At 38.9% G+C, this 21,670-nt stretch overlaps 1 protein-coding gene across 3 annotated transcripts in view; it reads left to right on the top strand.

The window, feature by feature from the left end:
• The window catches only part of NCAM2 (neural cell adhesion molecule 2), a 539,492-nt gene that overhangs the window by 483,316 nt on the left and 34,506 nt on the right, over positions 1 to 21,670 (top strand). Inside the window, exon 16 of one of the 3 annotated variants that reach the window (XM_043538332.1) lies at positions 9,924 to 14,188. The exons of the other annotated variants lie outside the window; for them this stretch is intronic. Within the exon in view, the coding sequence (XP_043394267.1) occupies positions 9,924 to 10,030 (107 nt within the window). The 3' untranslated portion in view covers positions 10,031 to 14,188. Of the gene's footprint in view, positions 1 to 9,923; positions 14,189 to 21,670 lie in introns of those variants that run through there. 3 annotated transcript variants of the gene reach the window in all.

The following is a 21,670-nucleotide window of genomic DNA, read 5'->3' as shown; positions in this document are numbered from 1 at the left end:
AGAAGGGAATGTATTACAACATATTTTTCTATTGATGCAACAGGTTTTTTATATTAAGAGAGTTAGGAAGTCAGTATGAATACAATAGCCCCTTTTTCCATCTGCGTCCAAGACATTTGTGTAGGCACTTTCCTGGCCCCACAGATAAGCATGTCTTGAGATTTTCTGCTTCAGGTGTGGTTTAAAACTCTTAATAAAACATAAAAAATCACAGAAATAATTCCCCCAAGTGGATGGTGACAATCCTGGGAACTTATCATATCCATTAAAGCCTTCTCTGCAGATTTCTAGCAGATTTTAAATCACTCCTTCCATTTAACACCACAATGTCAAAAGTCACAAATGTAATGTCATACGGGGATTCAACCTACAGAAAAGCCCAAGAAAGTGATTTGGGGGGAAAAAAATATTCAAGATACAAAAAATGGTAGGTTGTTGTGGATTTTGTTTTGCTCAGTTCTTTTAAACATCTGTTCTATTTTTTTGCCAAGGAAGTTGACAGTGTTCATTGGAGGATTTCCATTCTCCAGTGCTGCCTTCCTGACTTAGTTACCCTCCTGGCCTTTATTCTGCATTCCCAGCTACAGGCCTTAATCTGTCTCCATGAAAGCCATGCCAGAATCCTATCTCCTTTTATATCATTGCCAGTAACAAATATTTTTCAGGCCATGTTAGGTCCTCAGCTATATGCATTTAACTGCATTTTCTTTCAGTTATGTGCTCAGTAATCTACATGCAAACACGTTGCCCTCACTGGGTTTGCACCTGTGGTCAAGTAGCTAAATCTTATTAAACAATTCTGTAGATAATGAACATGAAGGAACAGAATCCACGTTCAGCCTTTCTGAATTGTATTGGGTCTTCAGTGCTGCCAGCAACCAAAAAGTAGTAAAAATTTACTTTAGTCACTAGTGAGCACGTGTAACTCCGGATACACTCAGGAAGGAGATCTATTGAATGAAACTATGCTATTTTCAGAATGAGACCACTTTTAAAGCAATACTTTCAGCTAAGAGGTTGTATCAATGTCAACTGCTGGCTACATGGATGAGCTGGCTCACGGATGAGCTGTAGCTCACGAAAGCTTATGCTCAAATACATTTGTTAGTCTCTAAGGTGCCACAAGTACTCCTTTTCTTTTTGCGAATACAGACTAACACGGCTGCTACTCTGAAACCTGTTTCAGGTCAGAGGCCCATAAAGCACCCTGAACTAGCTAGTATCTAACATGCAGGCCTCAATTGAACTAAGGTGTTCCAGTGTTAATTAAAACCCGTGGGTGATATTTCCAAGATAAAAAGATTCTCCAGTGCACCCATGAAGGCCTTTTCAGCCCTTACTCATTTGTCTTCAGCCAAATCTAGAAGAAAGAACAAAACACAAGTCATCCTAAAGGAAGCATTGAAGGTATCAGTGCTCTCTGAAACAGTAAATCTGTAAGCAGCCACCCATATTAGTGCATCTAATACAAGGCAGAACAACCCCCACAGCTTTACCAAGTTATCTGAAACCAATTATCAGTAGTTTGATAGATGATGTGATCCCAAAGTCAGAAGGCTAGGAAAAAACTAATTCCTCTAAAAACTTGCACCATGTCCCTGAGAATCTTTCAGAGAACATGGCACACACATACAAAGCATGCAAAGCGTAATCCTAAACAAATGTCTAGTCCACAGGAGAAGTAGAGAGCTAGAAATAGCAACACTAGTGCATTTCCAAACAGAAGCTTCTTTGTCAATCACAATCAGAAGAGAGCTGAAGGGAAGCAGAATAGTCTAGAGGACAGTGAGACCTTAAAGAGCTAGGTGAATTCATATTTGTTTTACACTATGAGTATACAATCCACAGCTAGGAATCCAATCCATATTGTATTCTTAGAGAAATGCTTATCCAAAGTGGCAACAAGAAATATATTTAAGTTGACAGTCCCCTCAAAATGGTGATGTAATAGCCATAGCAAACATGCCATGTTTTGCACTTAAGGGAATCCTGCAAAAGAATACTAAAAATATGTTGAATAAGAATATTATCTAGTTACAGACAGGATTTAAGTATTGTTCTAACTGAAATGGCAAGCTCTCAGTGTAGTGTAGGAATAACTCTGTGTACTCCATTCCCTGAGGAAACTCTAATGGTTTTGTGCTGGGGAGGCTAGAAACCATTAACAGACTTTGACAGAACAGCTCTTGATGTGACTCCAGAAGAGAGAGAAATGTACAAACAACCTCACACTATTATTATTAGCCACACTCACAGCCAGAGAAAGTAGGACATTTGAGAGAAATGTCAAAAAAGGCTTGCACATCCTTCCCAAAAGAACTAAATTCTTCCCATATGGTGGCTCAAGACAATGTTAAACTATGGGAAGATTACTGTAATGGAAAACAATAGAGAAATAATGAAAATACACCCATATCTTCCCTATCCCTGTACAGTGAGAAAGTTGGATGAGGAGTGGAGCGACTAGTTTCAATAAAGTGAAAAGCCACCTGTAACTGAAATTAACATTTTTTGATCTGTGAAAAAGTTTTCTTTGTTATTTTCATTTCTGTGCATCTTCACTTCTGTTCATCCAAGTCTGAAAGCAGAAGTGTTGAAATATCACACATAGTGCTAATATTAGCAGATTTCCAGCACAGTTTTGATGACCCAGAGGTTTGCATAGGCCAGTCTTTTAGTTGTTTAATCACACCAAATCGCTAAGCATCTTGCGGTTTGTCTGTCAGCAAGATCACAATTCTGCCTACTTTACTCACATAGAGTCGCACTTTATTTGGTGAGTAATCTCACTGATTTCTGTGAGCCATATTCCATGTAGTATTTTACTACATCATTCCATCGATTGCAATGGGGATATTCACAGGATAAAATATTACTCGCTTTGAGTGAACATGGCATAATGAAACTCCAGGTAAGTCCATAGAGGAAAAAATGTGTAGTAATGTGATCACAGTGATGTCTAATCACAATAATGAAATCACAGCATTATCTAATAAGAACTTTGCATTCAAGGTTACTAATCTCCTTTTTGAGGTGAACCAAATGTCTGATAACAAACCATAATAGCATACAAACCCCCCACTGGTACTCATAAATGGAGGGCCTTTAAATCTGAACATTAACTAAACAAGATAAAGAATACTCAGCCGTAGGTTCTCAAAAGTTGCTAATGATTTTAGGTGCACTGTTTTGGGTGCTTCACTTGAGAAATTTTTAAAGAGGCTTGTGTTTCAAAAAGTGCTAAGCCCCCACCCTATTCGGTGTCTCAGACTGAACACTGAAAAATTCAGGACTCTGTATCTCTAGGCACTTTTGAAATATAGGTATCCAGATACCTATGTAGCCAGAAGAACTACAGGTCAGTAAAGATAAGAAAAGCTCTCAACAATTGACAAATTACATTCTGTGCCTGGGATGGGGTGGATCAACTCTGCAGTGGAGAGACAGGGGAACAGGAACAACTATGGTTCCTGGAAGCCCTACCCTGGCAGGCCTGCTGGGTGTGCTTCAATTGGAGGAGGAGTTTAAAAGGGAGTCTCTTCAGAACGGCAGGGTGGCAGGCATAGATAGACAGACCTGCAATCACTGCTACAGAGGGATTATGCCAGGAAAGTAATTTCAAAGGGAGGGATTTATGCATGAAGCCAGGACTCCCCACTCATGGGCCATGTTGCAAGGGTTTGTGACATGACACATGCCAAGGAGGAACAGAGCAGTACGAAGAGACCCAAGGGATCGTGTTACTGGACCTCAGATAGCAGATGCCTTCTTTATGGCACCCTGGGTCAGTACCTGATGAAGTGGAAGGCCTGGGGTCCCCTACCTAGATGGAGCTGTTGCTACAGTCTCTGACCAGTAGGTGAGGAGGCATATCCCCGCTCACAGCTGGTGGAGAATGTGGGCATGACAGTCCAATCCTGATGCACCCCAGTGCATGAAGGACAAAAAGAAGGCCAGCAGAGAAAAATACAAACAAAAAACCTCATCAAAAGACAACATAGATTTGGAGAAGCTGATGAAATGGACTGTGGAGAGCCAACGTCAACAGGCAACCAAGCAACATCTGCAAAAGAGCCAGTTACTCCAACAGTTGGCTGCACAACACCAGCAGAAAGCAGCTCAACAGCCACAGGAGCAGTAGCAGCAATTCATTCGAGACCTGACCACACAACATCAAGAATAGCAAGAATACTTGGGTCAGCAGATGGCAACACTCCTACAACCTTCAGGAGCCACTGCTAATCAGAGGCCAGAGTCTATGGGAGGGTCCTGATGTCACAGATCCTGGTCAAGCTAACAGATATAGGCACAGAAGATAACCCCAAAACCTTCTTAGTGACATTTGAACATGTGTTTATTGTGGTGAAATGGCCGCCAGATCACTGGGCTATGCTTCTGGTCCTCATACCTGACCGGGCCAGCCCAAGGATCCCATGGATGCTTGAGACTACCATATGATTGTGACTGTTCTTTTAGACTATTTTGATATCTCCCCAGAGATGTACTGCCAACACTTCCAGAGAGAAAAGTTCCTACCAGGGGCCCACCACCAGGTCATGGCCCAGTGCCTGAAATATTATTGCTGGCATTGTCTAATCCCAGATGGGTGAACTGGGTACAATTGGCAGAGGATAATGTGCTTAAGTAATTTATCCAGTTTTTTTCTGGTCGGGAGATAAGAGTGGGTGTAGAGACACCAGCCAGATGGTCTGTCAAAGGCAGTAGGCCTCATTGAAAATGTTGTGGCAGCTGAACAGGCACCCCAACCCCCAAGGGTGGGAGCCCTGAGGATAGACCATCACTGAATGTGAAAGATCAAATGCAGTGGAGGGAACTGGGTGCAGGAGACTGCTGGCTGGGGCAAGACCCAAATCCCTTCTGCAACAGAGACTTGAACACTGAACAAGAATGACTGATGTCACAGAGGCCTAGTGAGCCAGGGAGTGTGGAAGCTAAGGTGACATCCCCAATGTAGTGGGGAAAGACAGCAGCCCTACAGGCAGGCAGTTGTTTCAAGTGTGAGCAGCATAGTCATTTTCAACACTGCTACCCCTTCATGGATTGTAGCTAGGTGCAAGCCTGGACAGCTGCCCCTCAGAGCCTGGAAGAAGGGTCCATCCAAGATGGTAGCCCAGTGAAGGTCTATGGGTCTGAAGTGAAAAGAAAGAGACCCAGATTTACTTCATAACACCTTTCCTCCCAATCTAGAGCTGGGTCTGCAGATTATCTTACTGCAGGTCTCAGACACAATTCCCTTGGGGGAAGGGCTCTGGCCCAATGGGTTCAGATAGGTGGTCTGATATTTCTTTTCTGTGTTCTTGTCACAAACTGGACAAACCTGGCTGATTTGTCACCAAATCACTATGGAGCCCAGCTGGAAGATCCACCAGAACCACTGACCCCCTGCCCAGGAAGATGTGGGATGCTGTATGTCAGGAGCTGCCAGTGATGTTGCACCTCTGGATGATAGAAGAATCTCACAGCAGGTGGCAAAGCCCCATGTGTTGGTGCTCAAGGCAGATGGGACAACTCTGTTTTGTATCAACTTCAGAAAAGTGAACATGATGTCCACATTTGATGCATAACCCATGCATCAAGTTGAGAAGTTGTTGGAGCAAGTGGGGGACAAAATGTATATCTTGATGTTGGATCTGATCAAGAGCTACTGGCAGATCCGCCCCAACAAAGGGATCGCAAGAGAAAATGGCCTTCACAAGTCCTTTTGGCCAGACTGAACCATTTTAAGACCATTTCCTTTGGCCTTCATGAGGCAGTGGCCACTTTCCAATGTCTGATGGACATAGTCCTGCGACCACATGGCCGGCACGTGGCAGCCGACATAGATAATATAATCACTACAGTTACGAACAAGAGAAACGCCTCGAGTGAATATGGATGGCCCTACAAGCCCTTGAGAAAGATGGCCTCATGGCAAATCCAGCCAAGAGTCGGTTGGGGTTTCATGAAGTAATGTACCTGGGATACTCCGTTAAAAGGGCATACGCTTTCATGGGCTAAAACCCACTTCATCTGATGCATGCAATGGAAAATACAGTAGGAAGATATATATATATACACACAGAGAACATGAAACAATGGGTGTTATCATATACACTATAACGAGAGTGATCAGTTAAGGTGAACTATTACCAGCAGGAGAGAAAAAAAAAACCTTTTGTAGTGATAATCAAGATGGGCCATTCCCAGCAGTTGACAAGAATGTGTGAGGAACAGTGAGTGTGTGTGGGGGGAATAAACATGGGGAAATAGTTACACAAAGTACAACTATTTACATGGGGAAATAGTTACACAAAGTAGAACTATTTCCTCATGTTTATTTCCCCCCCCTACTGTTCCTCACATGTTCTTGTCAAAGAACCAGTCCTCTGCCACCCTGACTTCACATGATGGTTCATATCCCACACAGATGCTTCAAACATGGAGTTAGTGGCAGTGGAGTCCCGACATTTGGGTGAGGAAGAGGATCCAATCCTCTATGTCAGCTAAAAACTATTTCTCAGAGAGAAGGCCTATTTCATTATGCAAAAAGAGGCCTTGAGGGTGAAGTGGGCCATAGAAGCATTGCGGTATTACCTACTGGGAAACCTCAATCCTCTTGATAACTGACCACACACCCCGCCACTAGCTAAATTCCATGAAAGACACCAACCCATGGATTATGAAATGGTATTTAGCCTTTCAATCCCACACCTTCTAGGTAGCCCATAGGCCAGGGAATAAACATCAGAATGCAGATTTCTTTTCTTGGGGTGGGGGAATGCAAGCCTTGGACTTGGAAACTCCGGCACTGAACTTAAGGGGAGAGGTCCATGGGGTAGATAGACCCCACAGTGGAGAGAGACTGGGAGAGGAACAACTGTGGACCCAGGCAAATCCACCCTGGCAGGCCTGCTGGGTATACTCTAGTTGGAGAAGGGGCTCAGAAGGGAGTCTGTTCAGCACAGCAAGGTGGCAGGCAGAGAGAAACAGACCTGTGCTTGCTGCTATGGAGGTGTTACACCAGGACAGTATCCCCAGAAGCAGGACTACAGCATGAAGCCAGGAGGGACAGAGAAGTAGGAAGAGACCCAGAGAAGTGTGTTAGCTGACTGCAGGTAGTAGATGCCTTTCTTACAGTGCCCAAGAGGGCCGCTTGGTCAGAATCTGGTGGAGTGGGAGGGCCCATGTTCCCCTACTACTAGGCATGACTGCTGCCACAGACTCTTATCACTAATAGAGGGCCCATCCCAACTCAAATTGCACAAAACTTCTACTTCAACAAAAAATATGCATAATAGTTTTCACATTTTTTTCCTTGCAAATGGGGCAATTTTTAAAAGTTATCTTATCATTTGAATAAAAATAGGCTTTTTAGGCATAGCAGAATATTGAAATGCTTAACTACCATTTAAATATACAATACTTTCATTCACAAAAGTTAGCTGTCATATTAAATGTAATTGCTAGCATATTGCTTTACAATTTTAAAAGTCCACTCCTGTATCGAATTAGAGATGACATTTTAAAGAATATTTCTGATGTAAATGTATGTCTGAAAGATTTATATGAAAAAGCTGTCAGAAATCAATTAAGCTGGTCAAAGGTTTTCTTAGATATTAAAAGTTTAGCACAATAACTTCCACAAGTCTCAAGGGAAAAAAAAAACGGTTTCTTTCCAGGTTGATTTCTTTTATATTTCATAAAGAAAAATGTTGCTTTTGAAAAGGTCTGATAGTCATGACTACTGGGAAAAAAAGTATGCTGTGTAAAATGAAATACTGCAGACCCAGTCTCATGAACATCTGCACCCATTCCCAGTAACTGGTTGGTTTGATCACATTGTGTCTTTTCAACTCATTATTACAAGAATTCTCATGGAAATGGGTTTTTGATTGTATGAATATTTGAAGACTGTCCGTTGTTTCTATAAAAATCATATGCACACAAGAGCAAGGTTATTAATGTTGTAAGCAAAGTTTAAATGCATTGATAATACTTGATGCAGGTTCAAGCCCTGGCTCTTTCACAGATTTCTTGTGTGACCTTGGGCAAGTTACTTATACTTCCTGTGCCTCGGTTCCACATCTGCAAAAGGGGGGGTGGGGAGATACTTCCTATCTCCCACCCTCTGTCTGTTTTTGTCTGTTTAGACTACAAGCTCTTAACAGCAGGGACTATCTCCTACTATGCGTTTGTCCAGTACCTTGCACAATGAAGCCCCATCTTGGTTGTGGCCTGTAGGTGCTACTGTCATTGAAATAATGACAACAATAATTATAATAAGGAATGTAAACAGTATGGTTTAGACTATAATTGATTCTTGTGGTTTCCTCCTACTTTCATGATTGCCAGTCTTGGAAATTCACATTTTTAAGTCAGTTGAATTTAATGTGGCCAATGATATTATTGTCTCTAGACCAGATTTTCTACACTTGAATTGTTTTCTATAAATCCACCTACCTTTCTTATTTTGGTCAATATCCATAACCCTATATTAATTGCTGTTTCATCATGTTTTCTCAGAAACCTTATTGTTTCAAATATATAAACATTTTGTATTACAAGACAAAGTTACATAATTGGGGGTATAGATTGGATGCCAGAAAAATAAATATTCAACGTAATATACTGAAATTAGCTCCGCCACAGCCATAAATACCCATGGGAATTGTGTAAAGCATTATGTGTACATTACACTGAAATGGTCATCCAAAGTGGCATTTGTGATGACTAAAAGTCTGAGAAGATGGGTAATTGGACATGGAACATTTTCCCAGTAGTCTGGAAGGCTACACCCTCCAATATTAATTCAGTGGCCTGTTTGAAATGAGTTCAACAGTCTCATTCAAATTCTAAGTAAACAATATTACAAAGACCAGCCACACAAAGTGGCACTCTTGTGGCAGGCTGAACATAAGAGCTGGATGAATTTGCATAACCAATTTATTTAGCAAACATAGTTTTTCTTTGTGAGCATGAATAAGCCATGAACAGACACTTCATTTTTACGAATTTGTTCATTTTTCACAATTGTTTGACAATTAATGTAAGTGAAAATATTTCAGCTTATGGGTTGCACTTCACAATTGCTTCAAGTATCCGCTGTTTGTAATTCATGTTGGGTGTTTGATTTCCTCAATCAGGTGACTGTTTCCTGATTTAGGATGTTTGTCAAACACTTCACAAGAAGTACTCAGGTAAATTCATCTTTGGTTGAGCATTTATAACCCTTTCTCTTTCCACATTTTTCCAAACAAAGATGAGCTCATTTGAGTTTTTGTGGAAGTGAATAAAAGGGGTCATGAATATATTGAAGTGAAAGGTTTCAGTGCCCCCACCCCCAATGTTCACTAAACTCTTGCTCAGTATAGAGACGATAGATTGAGGACCCAATTCAGCAAAACACTTAGGCTTACTTAATGAGACTGCTCCTATGCTTAAAACCAAGAATGTCCATAAGTACTGTGCTGGCTTAGGTCCTGAAGCAAGGAGAGTGAATATCCCTCATGCCCATGAAAGTGTTTCCGACAAAGTAATGTTGACAGAGATTATTGGGCTATTGTGGGGAAGCATGCGTTGCTACTATAGAGGTGCTACTTCTTTTGTGGATTAAACATTTTGGTATCCAGTTTTGTCATTTCTACAACTTCAAAGGAACTCATTTTTCACTTTAAAAAGTACAACTTTTGTCAATATTTTCAACATAATTTGTTTTTACTGTTAGAGAGACTGTTTTTGAGTGACTGTCTTTGACATTGTGTAAATATTGCATTAATTATTTTTTTTCTCTTTTTCTTTCCCACTCTTGCTTTTTTCTTTTAATTTGTACTTTATTTCACATATTTTACAACCTTTCCACTTTTTTCTCTAATTTACTTTTTTCTTATACTCCTCATTTTCTATAACAATCTTCATCAATGCAGATAGATGCTGCGAAGCCACTAACGGTGAAAATGGAAGCCAATCATGGCAGCCAAATGCTGCTAGTTTTTCTTTCATTGTAGCCATAAGTCTGTTGTCCATGTTTTGAGACTATTAATAAGACAAGCAGCAGGTTCTCTTCTTTTCCCTAGGAATGTTATTTTTAAGGGTGAAATAAATAAAGACCTGGATAAAAATTAGACTTTCTGGAGCTCTTCTAAAGTATACATTTCCAATTAATATCATAATGGAAGTAACTGATCAATCAATGCCTGAAAAATTCTCACAAGTGGCTTTTTCATCAACACACAAACCATATGTCTCATAACAAACACAAACTGACAATGATTGGCTGTTCTTCTGTGTTCATGATTTTATTCATTTTTTCTCAGTTATAGTTTGTTTACCTAAGAAATATGTGCGTAGACTTTTATATGTCATTGTTGGTGCAGTGGGTTCTCATGTTTGTCATGTGTGTCTGTCATGAGAGTATTTTGATCCCATATATGCCCCTCTGTATGTATTTCCTTTTAAAAACATTATATAATATTTGTTCTGTCAAATATTCTGCTTCATTAGCTACTTTTGTGGTATTTAATACTAAACTGTATGCATATTAGAATTTTTTATGCTTTAACAATATAGGATTGTTTTAAAGTATTCATCCCTATCTCAGTTAAGCTTTGTAAATTTCCCTAGTTAATCTATTTTACTTTCTTTCTTCCTCTCTACCAAAATGCCTCTATCCACATAATAGGTCCTTCACAGTTATACCCCAAGGTGATGACCACTTATGGCCCCTGTACCTGCTTTTCGAAAAAGGAAAGCTGCCATTCCCAACCCTTATTTCCATAGCATGTGTTGGTCATGAAACACAAGTTCAGAGTTCATCTTGAACTTTAACAAAGAACAGTAAACATAGTTATGACTCATATGAACTGTTTATTGCACAGTTGGTATACTTAAAAAAGTAGGCCAGATCATGCAGTTAGATTCCCGTCGGCAGACCTTTCTTTGTGCATAGAGATTCATTCATGGTGAGGATCCACATGGATGTAAAGGTTTACCCGTATGGATCTGATCATGGTATCAGAGACTAAAGAGGTGGAACTCATAATCCTATTACATATTTCATAATCCTAGAAAGCAATGCAGTTCCAGAGTAAGGCAGAAACTAGAGCTTTGTGTTAAGAACTCTTTTCAAAAAGTAAAATTACTGCTGTGAAATTGTGCAGTTCTTCAGGATGGTATGATCTTGGGACAAAACATTGAGATATTGAACAAAATTATACAATATTTTGAAACCTTTTCCTTTTTTTTCATTCTGTACTTTTTTAAAAAGGTTATAAATATACCTTATATTTGAAGAAAGATTGGCCCAAATCAGTATATCTGCTAAAGAAAAACTGAGCATCTTCACCAATGTAAAGGAATGTTTTCACATATTTAAAAACTTGTAAATGACAATTTTTACCAGTTTCAAATAATTCCTGAAAGCTTTCACTTTAGAAGATAATTGATAAATCTACTTGTAGTATATCATATCAGATATGGTCTTTTAGAAAAATGATCTTGCATGGCTGATCTCTCATACAAGAGAGTATCCTTTTCCCAAAATACATATGTGTAACTCCCAAAACTGATTTACATGCATTTATAGAAAGACATCCCTGTCTATAAACTGAAATATCTAGTACAACTAGAAATCTTAAGATCTGATGTAGAAACCACTTTGTGTGAAATCCTGGCCCGATTGAAGTCAATGGTAAAAATCCTACTGATTTAGGTGGAGCCAAGGTTTCATCCCTGGACTCTCTCCCCCTCCCCCCATCCCCACTATATTACATCCTTTTTATATCAGTGCAATTCCATTAATTTGAATGGAGTTACACCACCATAAAATTTGTGTGAAAGAGTGGAGAATCAGACTTTCTCGTCAATATACCTACTCATGGTAATTAAGCATTTTGGCTGCAATTCAGCAAGGGGCTTCAGAGTCCCCCTAACTTAAGCGAAAGATGTGCTCAAGTGTTGTGCCGTGTTGGAGCCTGAAGCCAGAAATGACTGTTTGATCTGGCACTGAAAAAGCAGTTTATTTTTCATAGAAACTATTATATTTATCTGGATTATAGGTGGAGTTGTAAGTACTGATTGTAGTTGAGGTTGCCTAACACACTCCAGTCTAAGAACCTGTTTTCAGTTGCTTATAACTGCCAAATTCTAACAGTTTGTTCTATTTTTTTTAATAATTGTCTGGCTCAGGCTGATTTTTTGTTGGGGGAAAGTTTCAGGTTTTCTTCAGCCATTTCTGAAAACAAGATTTGGGGATAATATATTGTTTTTCCCATGCTAAAAAAAAAAAAGTACAAACTTTTTGTTGAGAAATTCTAGTGCCTCCTTGCTTTGGGGCAGATACTGGAAATTTGTAGACATATTGCCTTTGTATCAGGAATGTGTCTTTTGCTGTCCCCATGTAGAAATGCCCAAATGTGGCCTAGTTATAAACGTCTGAAACTTTCAGTCCACACACCTTCAGTAGAGATTTGTTGAGTTTGGCAGCTAAATTCTCAGAATCTGTTTCTGCTGATCATACTTCAGCCCAAGGATACAGGGTCTGAACTGGAGTTTCCTTGCAAATACTATTTCCTGCTGCCAGTGGCCTCTTTGGTCCTGGGGACAGGACCTAAGAGCAGGAAGACTTTCTCTGTTGTGCTCTCAGTGCTCCCCCTATATAGGAGGAAGCAAACTGACTGGAAGGCAGAGAGCAAAAGCTGCATGAGGAATGTCAGAGGAAGTAGACTGGGACAAGGAGAATGGGGCTGCGAGCTAGTGGGGAGGAGGGCACTGGGACAGAAAACTAGGAGAGGATGGGGGACTGGGACTGGCTGGACATGGAGAATGGAACTGAGAGTCAGAGGAAAACAGGAGCACCAGGGTGCTGGAAGACCTAATGGGATGTGAGTGGACACTAAAATTGATAAGGATCCTGGGTGAGTGGGATACTAGGACTTATTGGGCAAGGTGCCGAGAGAGTTCTTGGCTGAGGAGCCCCATTGAGGGAGACTGGGCTTGGGAACCACATTTGAGGAAAGACTGTGACTCAGAAGGGGAGCCTGGAATTGCCTGCAGAAGGTGATTAGGACTGGGAAAGGGAAATGGCATGGAGGAGACTCAGATGAAGAGCTAAGGGTGGGAGAGACACGACAGAGACAGGCGGGGGGGGGGGGGGGGGGGCAGGCAGAAAGGATCAGGTTTGGTGGGGAGAAAGGGCAGAGAGATCTGTGACCACTAGAGCATGCTTATCTCAGATGAATCCCAAGATGCTCGATTTTCAACTTTCCTCTTCTGTCTGCAAAACAGTTGTAAAACACACTGGCAAAAAGTGTCCCCTTTGTGACAGTCCACATAGACAATAGTAACCTGCCTTAATCTGTCTGTACCTCTGTTCCCCATACGTAATATGGAAATAATACTACACAGGCATGTTAGGAAAATAAATTACTAATCTTTGTGAAGTGCTCAGATATTATATTAATGAGCACCATAGAATAGCCCCTGAGGAAATTAATAATTCTGTCTTCAGAACAGGATTTAAATAGTGTGCAGTAAATAAGTCCTGGGGCCACATATTGAATTAGGAAGAGAAAACAAAATTTTGAATAGCTGCTTATTTAGTGAGCACCAGCCATTCTCTGCACTGAACGAGGGAAGGGTCCTGTGCAAAAAATAGTATGTGATCATATTATTAAAAACTATCAAAGTGCATGCACACAAGGACAGGCATAGGCAACCTTAATTTTGCAGTTCCTGATGTTTGAGTACTTGATTTACAACCTTAACATTTTTTTTTAATGTGTGTAATATATCATATATTTCCTTTGTTCTTCCCTCTTAAAAAAACAAAACAAAAACCTATTAAGGACATATGTGCAAAAGCAAAATGTTTGTTTCTAAACAGTTTACCTTCTCCTTGTTCCCCATGTGAAGTACTCCTCTGTTATCACAGCAAACAATTCTGATATTGCAGACAGACATTTAGGATGACAAATGAAAAATAATGAGCAGGCACACAGAATCTGATGAACTCGAAGCTATTTAAAGACCCTCTGAAGCTTTATGGAAAACTTAGTAAAACCTTAATGGGAGTTAAATCTGTGTCTTAGGAGGCAACCTGGATTCCATTATCCCCAAGGGAGCACATTTATGTCATAGTTCCCATAGGGAGTGGAGACAATGAGAAAGCTTTATATCACTTAAAAAGAAAAGGAGTACTAGTGGCACCTTAGAGACTAACCAAGGTGCCACTAGTACTCCTTTTCTTTTTGCGAATACAGACTAACACGGCTGCTACTCTGAAACCTTTATATCACTTGTACTTCTTCCCCTGATCCTGGGACTAGGGCTGGGTTTAGGGGCCTGCAATCAGGGCAACCATCCCAGGCACCAACATTCCTGGACACTAGATCATCACATTCGGTTACCAAATCCCCATTTTTGTTTCTTTGTGATAATGGAGTTTATTTAAAATTTTTAAAAAAACTAAATTGTTTTTTAGCTTACTCCATTTGGGTGGTGGGTGGGCACTGAAAATATTTTCCACCCTGGAAAATAAAGGGCCCTGGGATCAACTAGGTACTGGACCAATCACCAGGTTAAATTAGAGAAATCTCAGGGCTATTGGTAACTTACAGCTAGCTGCCTAGTACAGCTGGAGATTCATGGGGCATAAGGACACCTGACCCCACTCCTTTTCCCCTGTTTATATCTTCTACAGCAGGGATGAATAGCTGTTCTTACAGCCTCTCTGTGTCACCAGAGTAAGGTCAAAGATCTGGCCTAATGAGGTTACACTGTCTTTCAGCCAGTGCAAGTAAGAGGAGAATCAAATTCAGTATAACCCCTTGGTCTATAATTCAGACTGTGTAGTTTCCTGAGATAATATAGAGGTGTATGTATTGGTCTGTAATATAGTTTGAGAAGCCTATCCTTAAAACATTAGTAAAATAGGATTATTGTACAGTAAATTGTAATATCATACCTTCTCACAAGAAGGAGCAGGGAAGTAGAGAGAATGGAAGTGCTTACAGGTGAAATAATAATTGCCAGGTATATACGTATCAACTTTCAGATTATAACTCAAACTAAAGTTAAGTGATATATAGATCTGCACAGATTTAATTTGATACATTGCTGTCATTAGGACTTAAATGTTAGGTACATAAATTTATTCTTACAATATAGTAATTCTAAAAAATCTTTTAGCTTTTATGATTGAAAATGTAACATTTCCCCAGTGTTGTCATGTACCTAGACATTGTTCCATTTAACATAATTTAAAGTCCTAAATTACACTGCTACTGAATTTGAGCCTGAAATCCTAGTTAGTGACCCAGAGAACTTTAAAAAACAAAAACAAAAACAACCTCCACAATATTGTGATGCAACTCAAAGCAACAATAGTTTTAGTATTATTCATTCTAGATATGCTACAATTTAAAAAAAAAACTTTTTAAGTGTAGGACTGTATTCTTCCCCAAAGAGGTTTCCTTTGTATCTTTTTTGCTTCCTGAATTTTGACAAGTTACAAACATGTACAAATAATTTATCAGCCAAATGATTTACATAATACGAGTACAAGCCAGAGTACAATGGTTTATTTATAACAATAGAGATATTGGAATATAAAACATTCGGCTAAAAAGAGAAATAAAAACAGTATAATACTACACACTAAAAGCTACCTATATTTTATACATTAGAAATAAAATGTGTTTATCTGTATTTTTGTGTGTTTACATTTTTGTATGTATGATGTACATACCCAAATTCTGTCTCTAGCTAAATATAAACAATCACCATACTAAAGTCCCATTTCAAAGCTATAATGGATTTAGAGAGCTGACGACACTGAAATAAAACCCAGGAAATGTAAACTTTATATTTAAAAAACAGAGAATGACATTTACAACATTAAAACTAATGGAATAACATAATAGATGTATAGTATGCAAATAACCAAATTCAACTGCATAGTAATTTCCTGAGTCAAATTCAGAATCATGATCCTGTCACCCAGTGTCCTCCTGTTGTTGTTCATAATGTGTTGAAATACAACTGTAAGTGTAAAACCAGCTAATGAGAGGGCTAATAAAATAGAACCTCAGAGTTATGAACACCTCAGGAATGGAGCTTCTTCATAACTAAAATGTTTGTAACTCTGAACAAAACATTATGGTTCTTTCAAAAGTTTACAACTGAACATCCACTTAATACAGCTTTGAAACTTTACTATGCAGAAGAAATATGCTGCTTTTAACCATCTTAATTTAAATTAAACAAGCACAGAATCAGTTTCCTTACCATGTCACATCATTTTTAAAAACTTTTTTTAGTAGTTTACATTTAACACAGTACTGTACGGTATTTGTTTTTTTGTTTTGTTTTTTGTTTTTTGGTCTCTACTGCTGCCTTCTACACATATCTTGTTCCAAATGAGGTGTGTGGTTGATCAGTCAGTTCATAATTCTGGTGTTTCTAACTCTGAGGTTCTACTGGATAATCTTCTTAAATAAACAAGAATAAGAGGGCAAAAGGGAATCTTATACTGTAATGATTTACGTGATATGGGCTCCAATCTCCTGCAGAGGAACCACAACAGGTGGAGCTGACTATATGCTATTTTTTTAACTTCTTCAGTCACCTGGGTTGTTACAGGACAGTTTGGCCTTTGGAAATAGTTAGAACAGCCTCAAAACTGCTATGTCTTGTGGACATCTACAATGACCTCCTAGGGACCACTATGGCTTCTGGAGAACATCTGAGTACACTGTGCTCACTCCATGACCACTCCCACCCCCTTCGCCAAAGCTGTGGGGGAATCTCCAGCTTGCCATTAAGTCAAAATAAGCCTGCTTTATGCTTCTGCGGGGTCAACAATCTGGGCCTGTGTGTTTTCCTTGTTAAAGTCTTGCCACGTTTTTCAAATGTACAAAGCAAAATAGAGGGAAAACAATTAATAAGCCTGCACTTACATGACTGGATTCTCTTGACATTATTTATTGCAATTAAACATGGTTTATTATTGTATCTACCAGAATGTTTTCCCAATCCTTGATATGCTGTGGTCATTATGTATAGAACAGTTCTATTCACTACAGTAGGAAGTGCACGTATAATATCTGCAGAATTGGACACTTAGCATATGTAGCCTTATATGCTAACCTCTGACTCTACAGTATTATCTCCAGCTTTCTATCAAGAAGCTACACAAATGTGAGCACTAAATGGTTTATTACCTATTTGACAAAAGGTTTTCATGAAAGGGTAAACATGAGGAGACCTCAAGCTGTGTTTAATGTGATCAAAATATTGAGACTGCTCTCTGGGTTTTCTCATGCTTTGCCTCTGTACTGGACATACATCGTGCAATGATTCACACAAGGAAAGTACTTCTCAGAATCACATTCAGAATGTGCTTCCCTCCTCCAGGATGTTTAACATCTACATTTTCATTCTAAATCAGCTGTTTTTCCTCATTTTACCATTCTAACTTGCATGCTTCCTTTTTATGACACCAGTGGCATATTCAGCATGTACCCTGTTCACAGCAGTCAGAGATAGACTGAGGCTCCATGGTCAGCTGTTTGGATTGTGCTTCCTTCTTGCATAGTTGCACCCCATCTTCCTTTCAGCTCCTAATAAATCTCAGAAGAGCCAGCATAATGTTATCTATTATTGCCTGGGCCTTGCCTTCCCCATGGAAGTATATAAAGTAGCCGGTGCAGTTATTCCCCAGATGTACATTTTAAATTACATATTGGGTGAAATCCTGGCCCCACTGGAGTCAATGGAAATTTTGCTATTGACTTTGATGGGATCAGCATTTTATCCTTAGAAAACCTGTATATTTTCTAACTATTGTCTAATAATAAATGTTAGCTGTATTTAGGTAATGGAAATAGACCATTAAGGTAAATATTTTTTCATCGTAAATTTATTTGGAACACACAATTCATTTGTGTAGAATATACCCCATTCATGGGTACTATGAACAAGGGTGTATTTCACCTTTGCAGGAGTCACTTTAATGGTGCAAGGCCAAATATCCCTCCAAAGTCATCCCTTTAACCCATGCATTTTCCAAATAGTCTCTTTTTGGTTTTTAAGAAGTAGTCCAACTATTTTTGACTTCTAATCATATCAGTCCATAGAAAACTAGTAGAAAAACTAATACAATATATGACAGTGTACAGTGGTGTAGATGTGTCTACATAGATTTCTATGGGGGGAGGCGGGGGGAGGAATTTTTTCCCCATAAAATAAAGAGTAAAATTACTTCACTAAATTAAGTGTAATTATGTTAATCTGTAGGAGATGAGCATGGCATTATTGTTCTGACTGAATCTGAATTGAGAGTATACAAGTTTAACAGACAATAGTACATATACCTGTGATATCATCCTATGCATTTTATATAAATTAGCAAATGAATGATATAAGTTATCACAGTCTGCTTTTGATGGGTATCAATTTACTATTCATATGCTATATGTACTAGTTGAAAGTTCAGGCATTTTAAGGTTTGAGAAATTAACACATGAATAGCATGATTATTTTAGGACTCTACTTGGTAAACATCAGCAGATTATAAACTAGTATCTATCATATAATATATTTCTAAAAGCAATTTATACAATTAAATAAAAGCGTGTAGGCAAGGAGCAGTTGTATAAGGCCCAATCCTGCAAACACTTATGCATGTCCTTAACTTTAAGCATCTGAGTTGTCTCATAGAAGTCAATGGGACTACTCATAGGTTTAAATTCAGCACATATATAAATGTTTGCAGGACTGGGGCCTTAGGAACTTTCCTACGGAATTAACAGTTTTTCCAGCACTGGGTTTGAAAATTGGTGTCAGTTACACCCATTTTTATACACCTTTATTTTATACAGTGTATATTTAGTACATAATCCTGAGAAAAACTAAAATTGGCATTATTATGTGGCATTAGGGGCACTCTGTATTTTATGCTATTAAAATGAACAGTATAGCATATTTATTTTACAAATCCAATGTGCACATTTTCTCCATGGGAAAATAGTTATTTTTATAAAGCATGTCATTTTTATCAGGATGCACGTCAACTGAAATGTAACACAAGCTTAGCAAACCTGATCAGTTGCGTATTTTCAGTACTGTTTCATTGAAAATGTTATACACTATGTGTTCACTCTGCTAGTGTGAAAAATACTTTAACTGCTACAATCTCTGTGAATTTTTATTTTCTAAAAACACTCTAAATACAAACAGTTTCTGGGGTTTTAATAATTAATTTGTGAAACATTAACTTTTAATTTTCCCCCCATCCCTTTCTTGTTTCACTGACATTCTGCTCTATTGGCATTTCCTGCCACCTCAGCTTTTTCCCTGAAGAATGTGTGCATATTGTACATGTAATGTCCCTCAGCATCATTACAAACATAATGTCCAGAAATGTATGTAACCTTGTGCATGTCTTCCATTTGTTGTTCAATGTCCATTTTTTTTATGTACCCTTTCTGTCTCCATTTTTGTAATAAAGAAAATTGAATGAAAGCATCCTTATCTGTATTTTCTTTATTACTGGTGAAACCTCTTGTCCTTGTCCTGTATTTCCCTTATATCATATTTGGCTGACTAGAATTCGGAACTTCATGGACAACATTTTTGTTTCAACAGTTAACACCAATATTTTATCACTAAAATCCATATATACCATTTCCCCCATTCTTATTTTGGCTTATGTTAGGTGGCTGCTATACGACTCTTCTAGAAGAGCAATTATGTAGCTACTACTGGTCTCTTCCTGGAGATGGTTTTAGTGGCCCTTAAGGCTTGTCCACACACACGCGCACACGTTGTACCACTTTAACTATACAGTATAAAAGTGCTTTATTACAGTATAGCTTATTGCCATATGAAAAGGGGAACAAGCTAAATAAATAGAAGGCACCTTGATTGCGGTATAACTGCATTCACATTAAGGCTTCTACCGACATAGTTATTTGTGTAAAAAGAAAATCAGACTGTGTAGCCAAAATAGTTATACAGTACAAAAACTGTATAGATTAGGTTTTACAGTAATTGTGCAATAGTATTTAGAATTTAAATTGTTCTGATGAGCTCACAACTACTGTATTTGTATTTGCCCCAACTTTAGTGAACAGGCAGAAAATCCCACGGAACCCTTAAATGCTTTGTCAGTCCAAATATAGTGACCAATTAACATAGGTCCTATTTCCCTTTCAGGCCTTCTGACTGTATTCTCTCTGAATAATACTATCAGCTGGCACAAGTTACTAATCAAAACTGCGTGGGGTGCACACACCATGATTTGGGTTCAACAGGTGGCAAGACAAAGGCATTGTCCTTTTTCTTCACTTCATAGTAATACAACACTTATATAAAGCCATACCTTTTCAAAGCCCTCCACACACATTCACTGATCCTTACAACACTTCCATGAGATAGGTGGGTAAATGATATTGTTCCCAATTTAAAATTAGGAAACCAAGCACAGAAGTTAAGTCACTTACCCAGGGCTATATAATGAGTCAGTGGTAGAGCTCATGACACAAAAACTACCCTAGTTGGATACAGTATGGAGGAATTCTGGGCTGGTTCTACGCTATCCCCTCTTAGCTTCCCAGTGGAGGAAGCATGTAGGAAGGAGAAGAGGGCATTCCGAGAGCTGGGTGTGTTCTAAAGATCCCCAGCTGAAGAATGGCCCTTGTTGCAGCTGGGTATAACTAAGGGCAGCCTCCAGTGGTCATGAGATCATATAGCTGGCTTAGAGCCAGCTTTGCCCCTTCTTGTGCTGAGTGCAGTACTGGTGCAGCTGAAAATCCAGGCCTAAAACTCAAGTCTTTGTGTTAGTGATTGAATTAATGTTCATCCTCATCCAGCATGAGTTGGTGTAAGGATTTGCATTGAAGAGACATCACTATTAAATGCCAAATCCTCCAAGCCCTGCATAACTGAAATGGCCATTGAAGTCAAGGGGACATGAATACATACAGGGCTCCAAGATGCTGTTTCTGTGTTAGCATTTAACACTGATGATCTGTCCCTATTTCTTTAAGACCCTAGTACCTTCCTTTAATGCAATTTTCTGTCATCCATTTTTTCCCTGTTTTTTCAGGTTATGAAATCAATTGGGACAAGCCAGAAATCTTTATTCTTAATAAATGTTGCTATGGTACTATGTCCATATGTAAATTAACCCCTGAAATAAAAACCACAAAGATCACAAATTTGGAAGTATGTTTAATGACCAATTTCAATTCCACCTTGTATTTCAAAAGCTGTCTAGGTTATGGGTGTCACTTCCTAATGGTAAAGAGAGTAAAAATTGTGACGAAACTTGTTAATACCTTAGCTCAGCTACTCTCTCAGAATACTTCTACCTCTTTATTTTGCATTATTTTTAGATGGGTCACTATTGTGTCATTGCTACTTAAGCAAATGTATGCTTGAAGTCAATGGGGAGGCCTGTTTAAAGACTGATGGCATGATATTGCCCATCAGATTATCTCCTCCTCAGTAAATTCATGTGCACTCATATAGATGCACTTGTCAAAAAAAATGTTGTTTTCTCAGGATAGATGAGGTGTGAATTTTACCCAATATACAGGAGTTTTTTTAATCTGGCTTTTTTCCCCTAAAACAGGGAATGTTCTGAGGAAGAATATAAATGATGAATTCCTCC

This window comes from Chelonia mydas, chromosome 1 (genome assembly GCF_015237465.2).
Source record: "Chelonia mydas isolate rCheMyd1 chromosome 1, rCheMyd1.pri.v2, whole genome shotgun sequence".
NCBI lineage: Eukaryota > Metazoa > Chordata > Testudines > Cheloniidae > Chelonia > Chelonia mydas.
The sequence above is the reverse complement of the archived record's forward strand: the minus strand, read 5'-3'. Positions and strand labels throughout refer to the sequence as shown.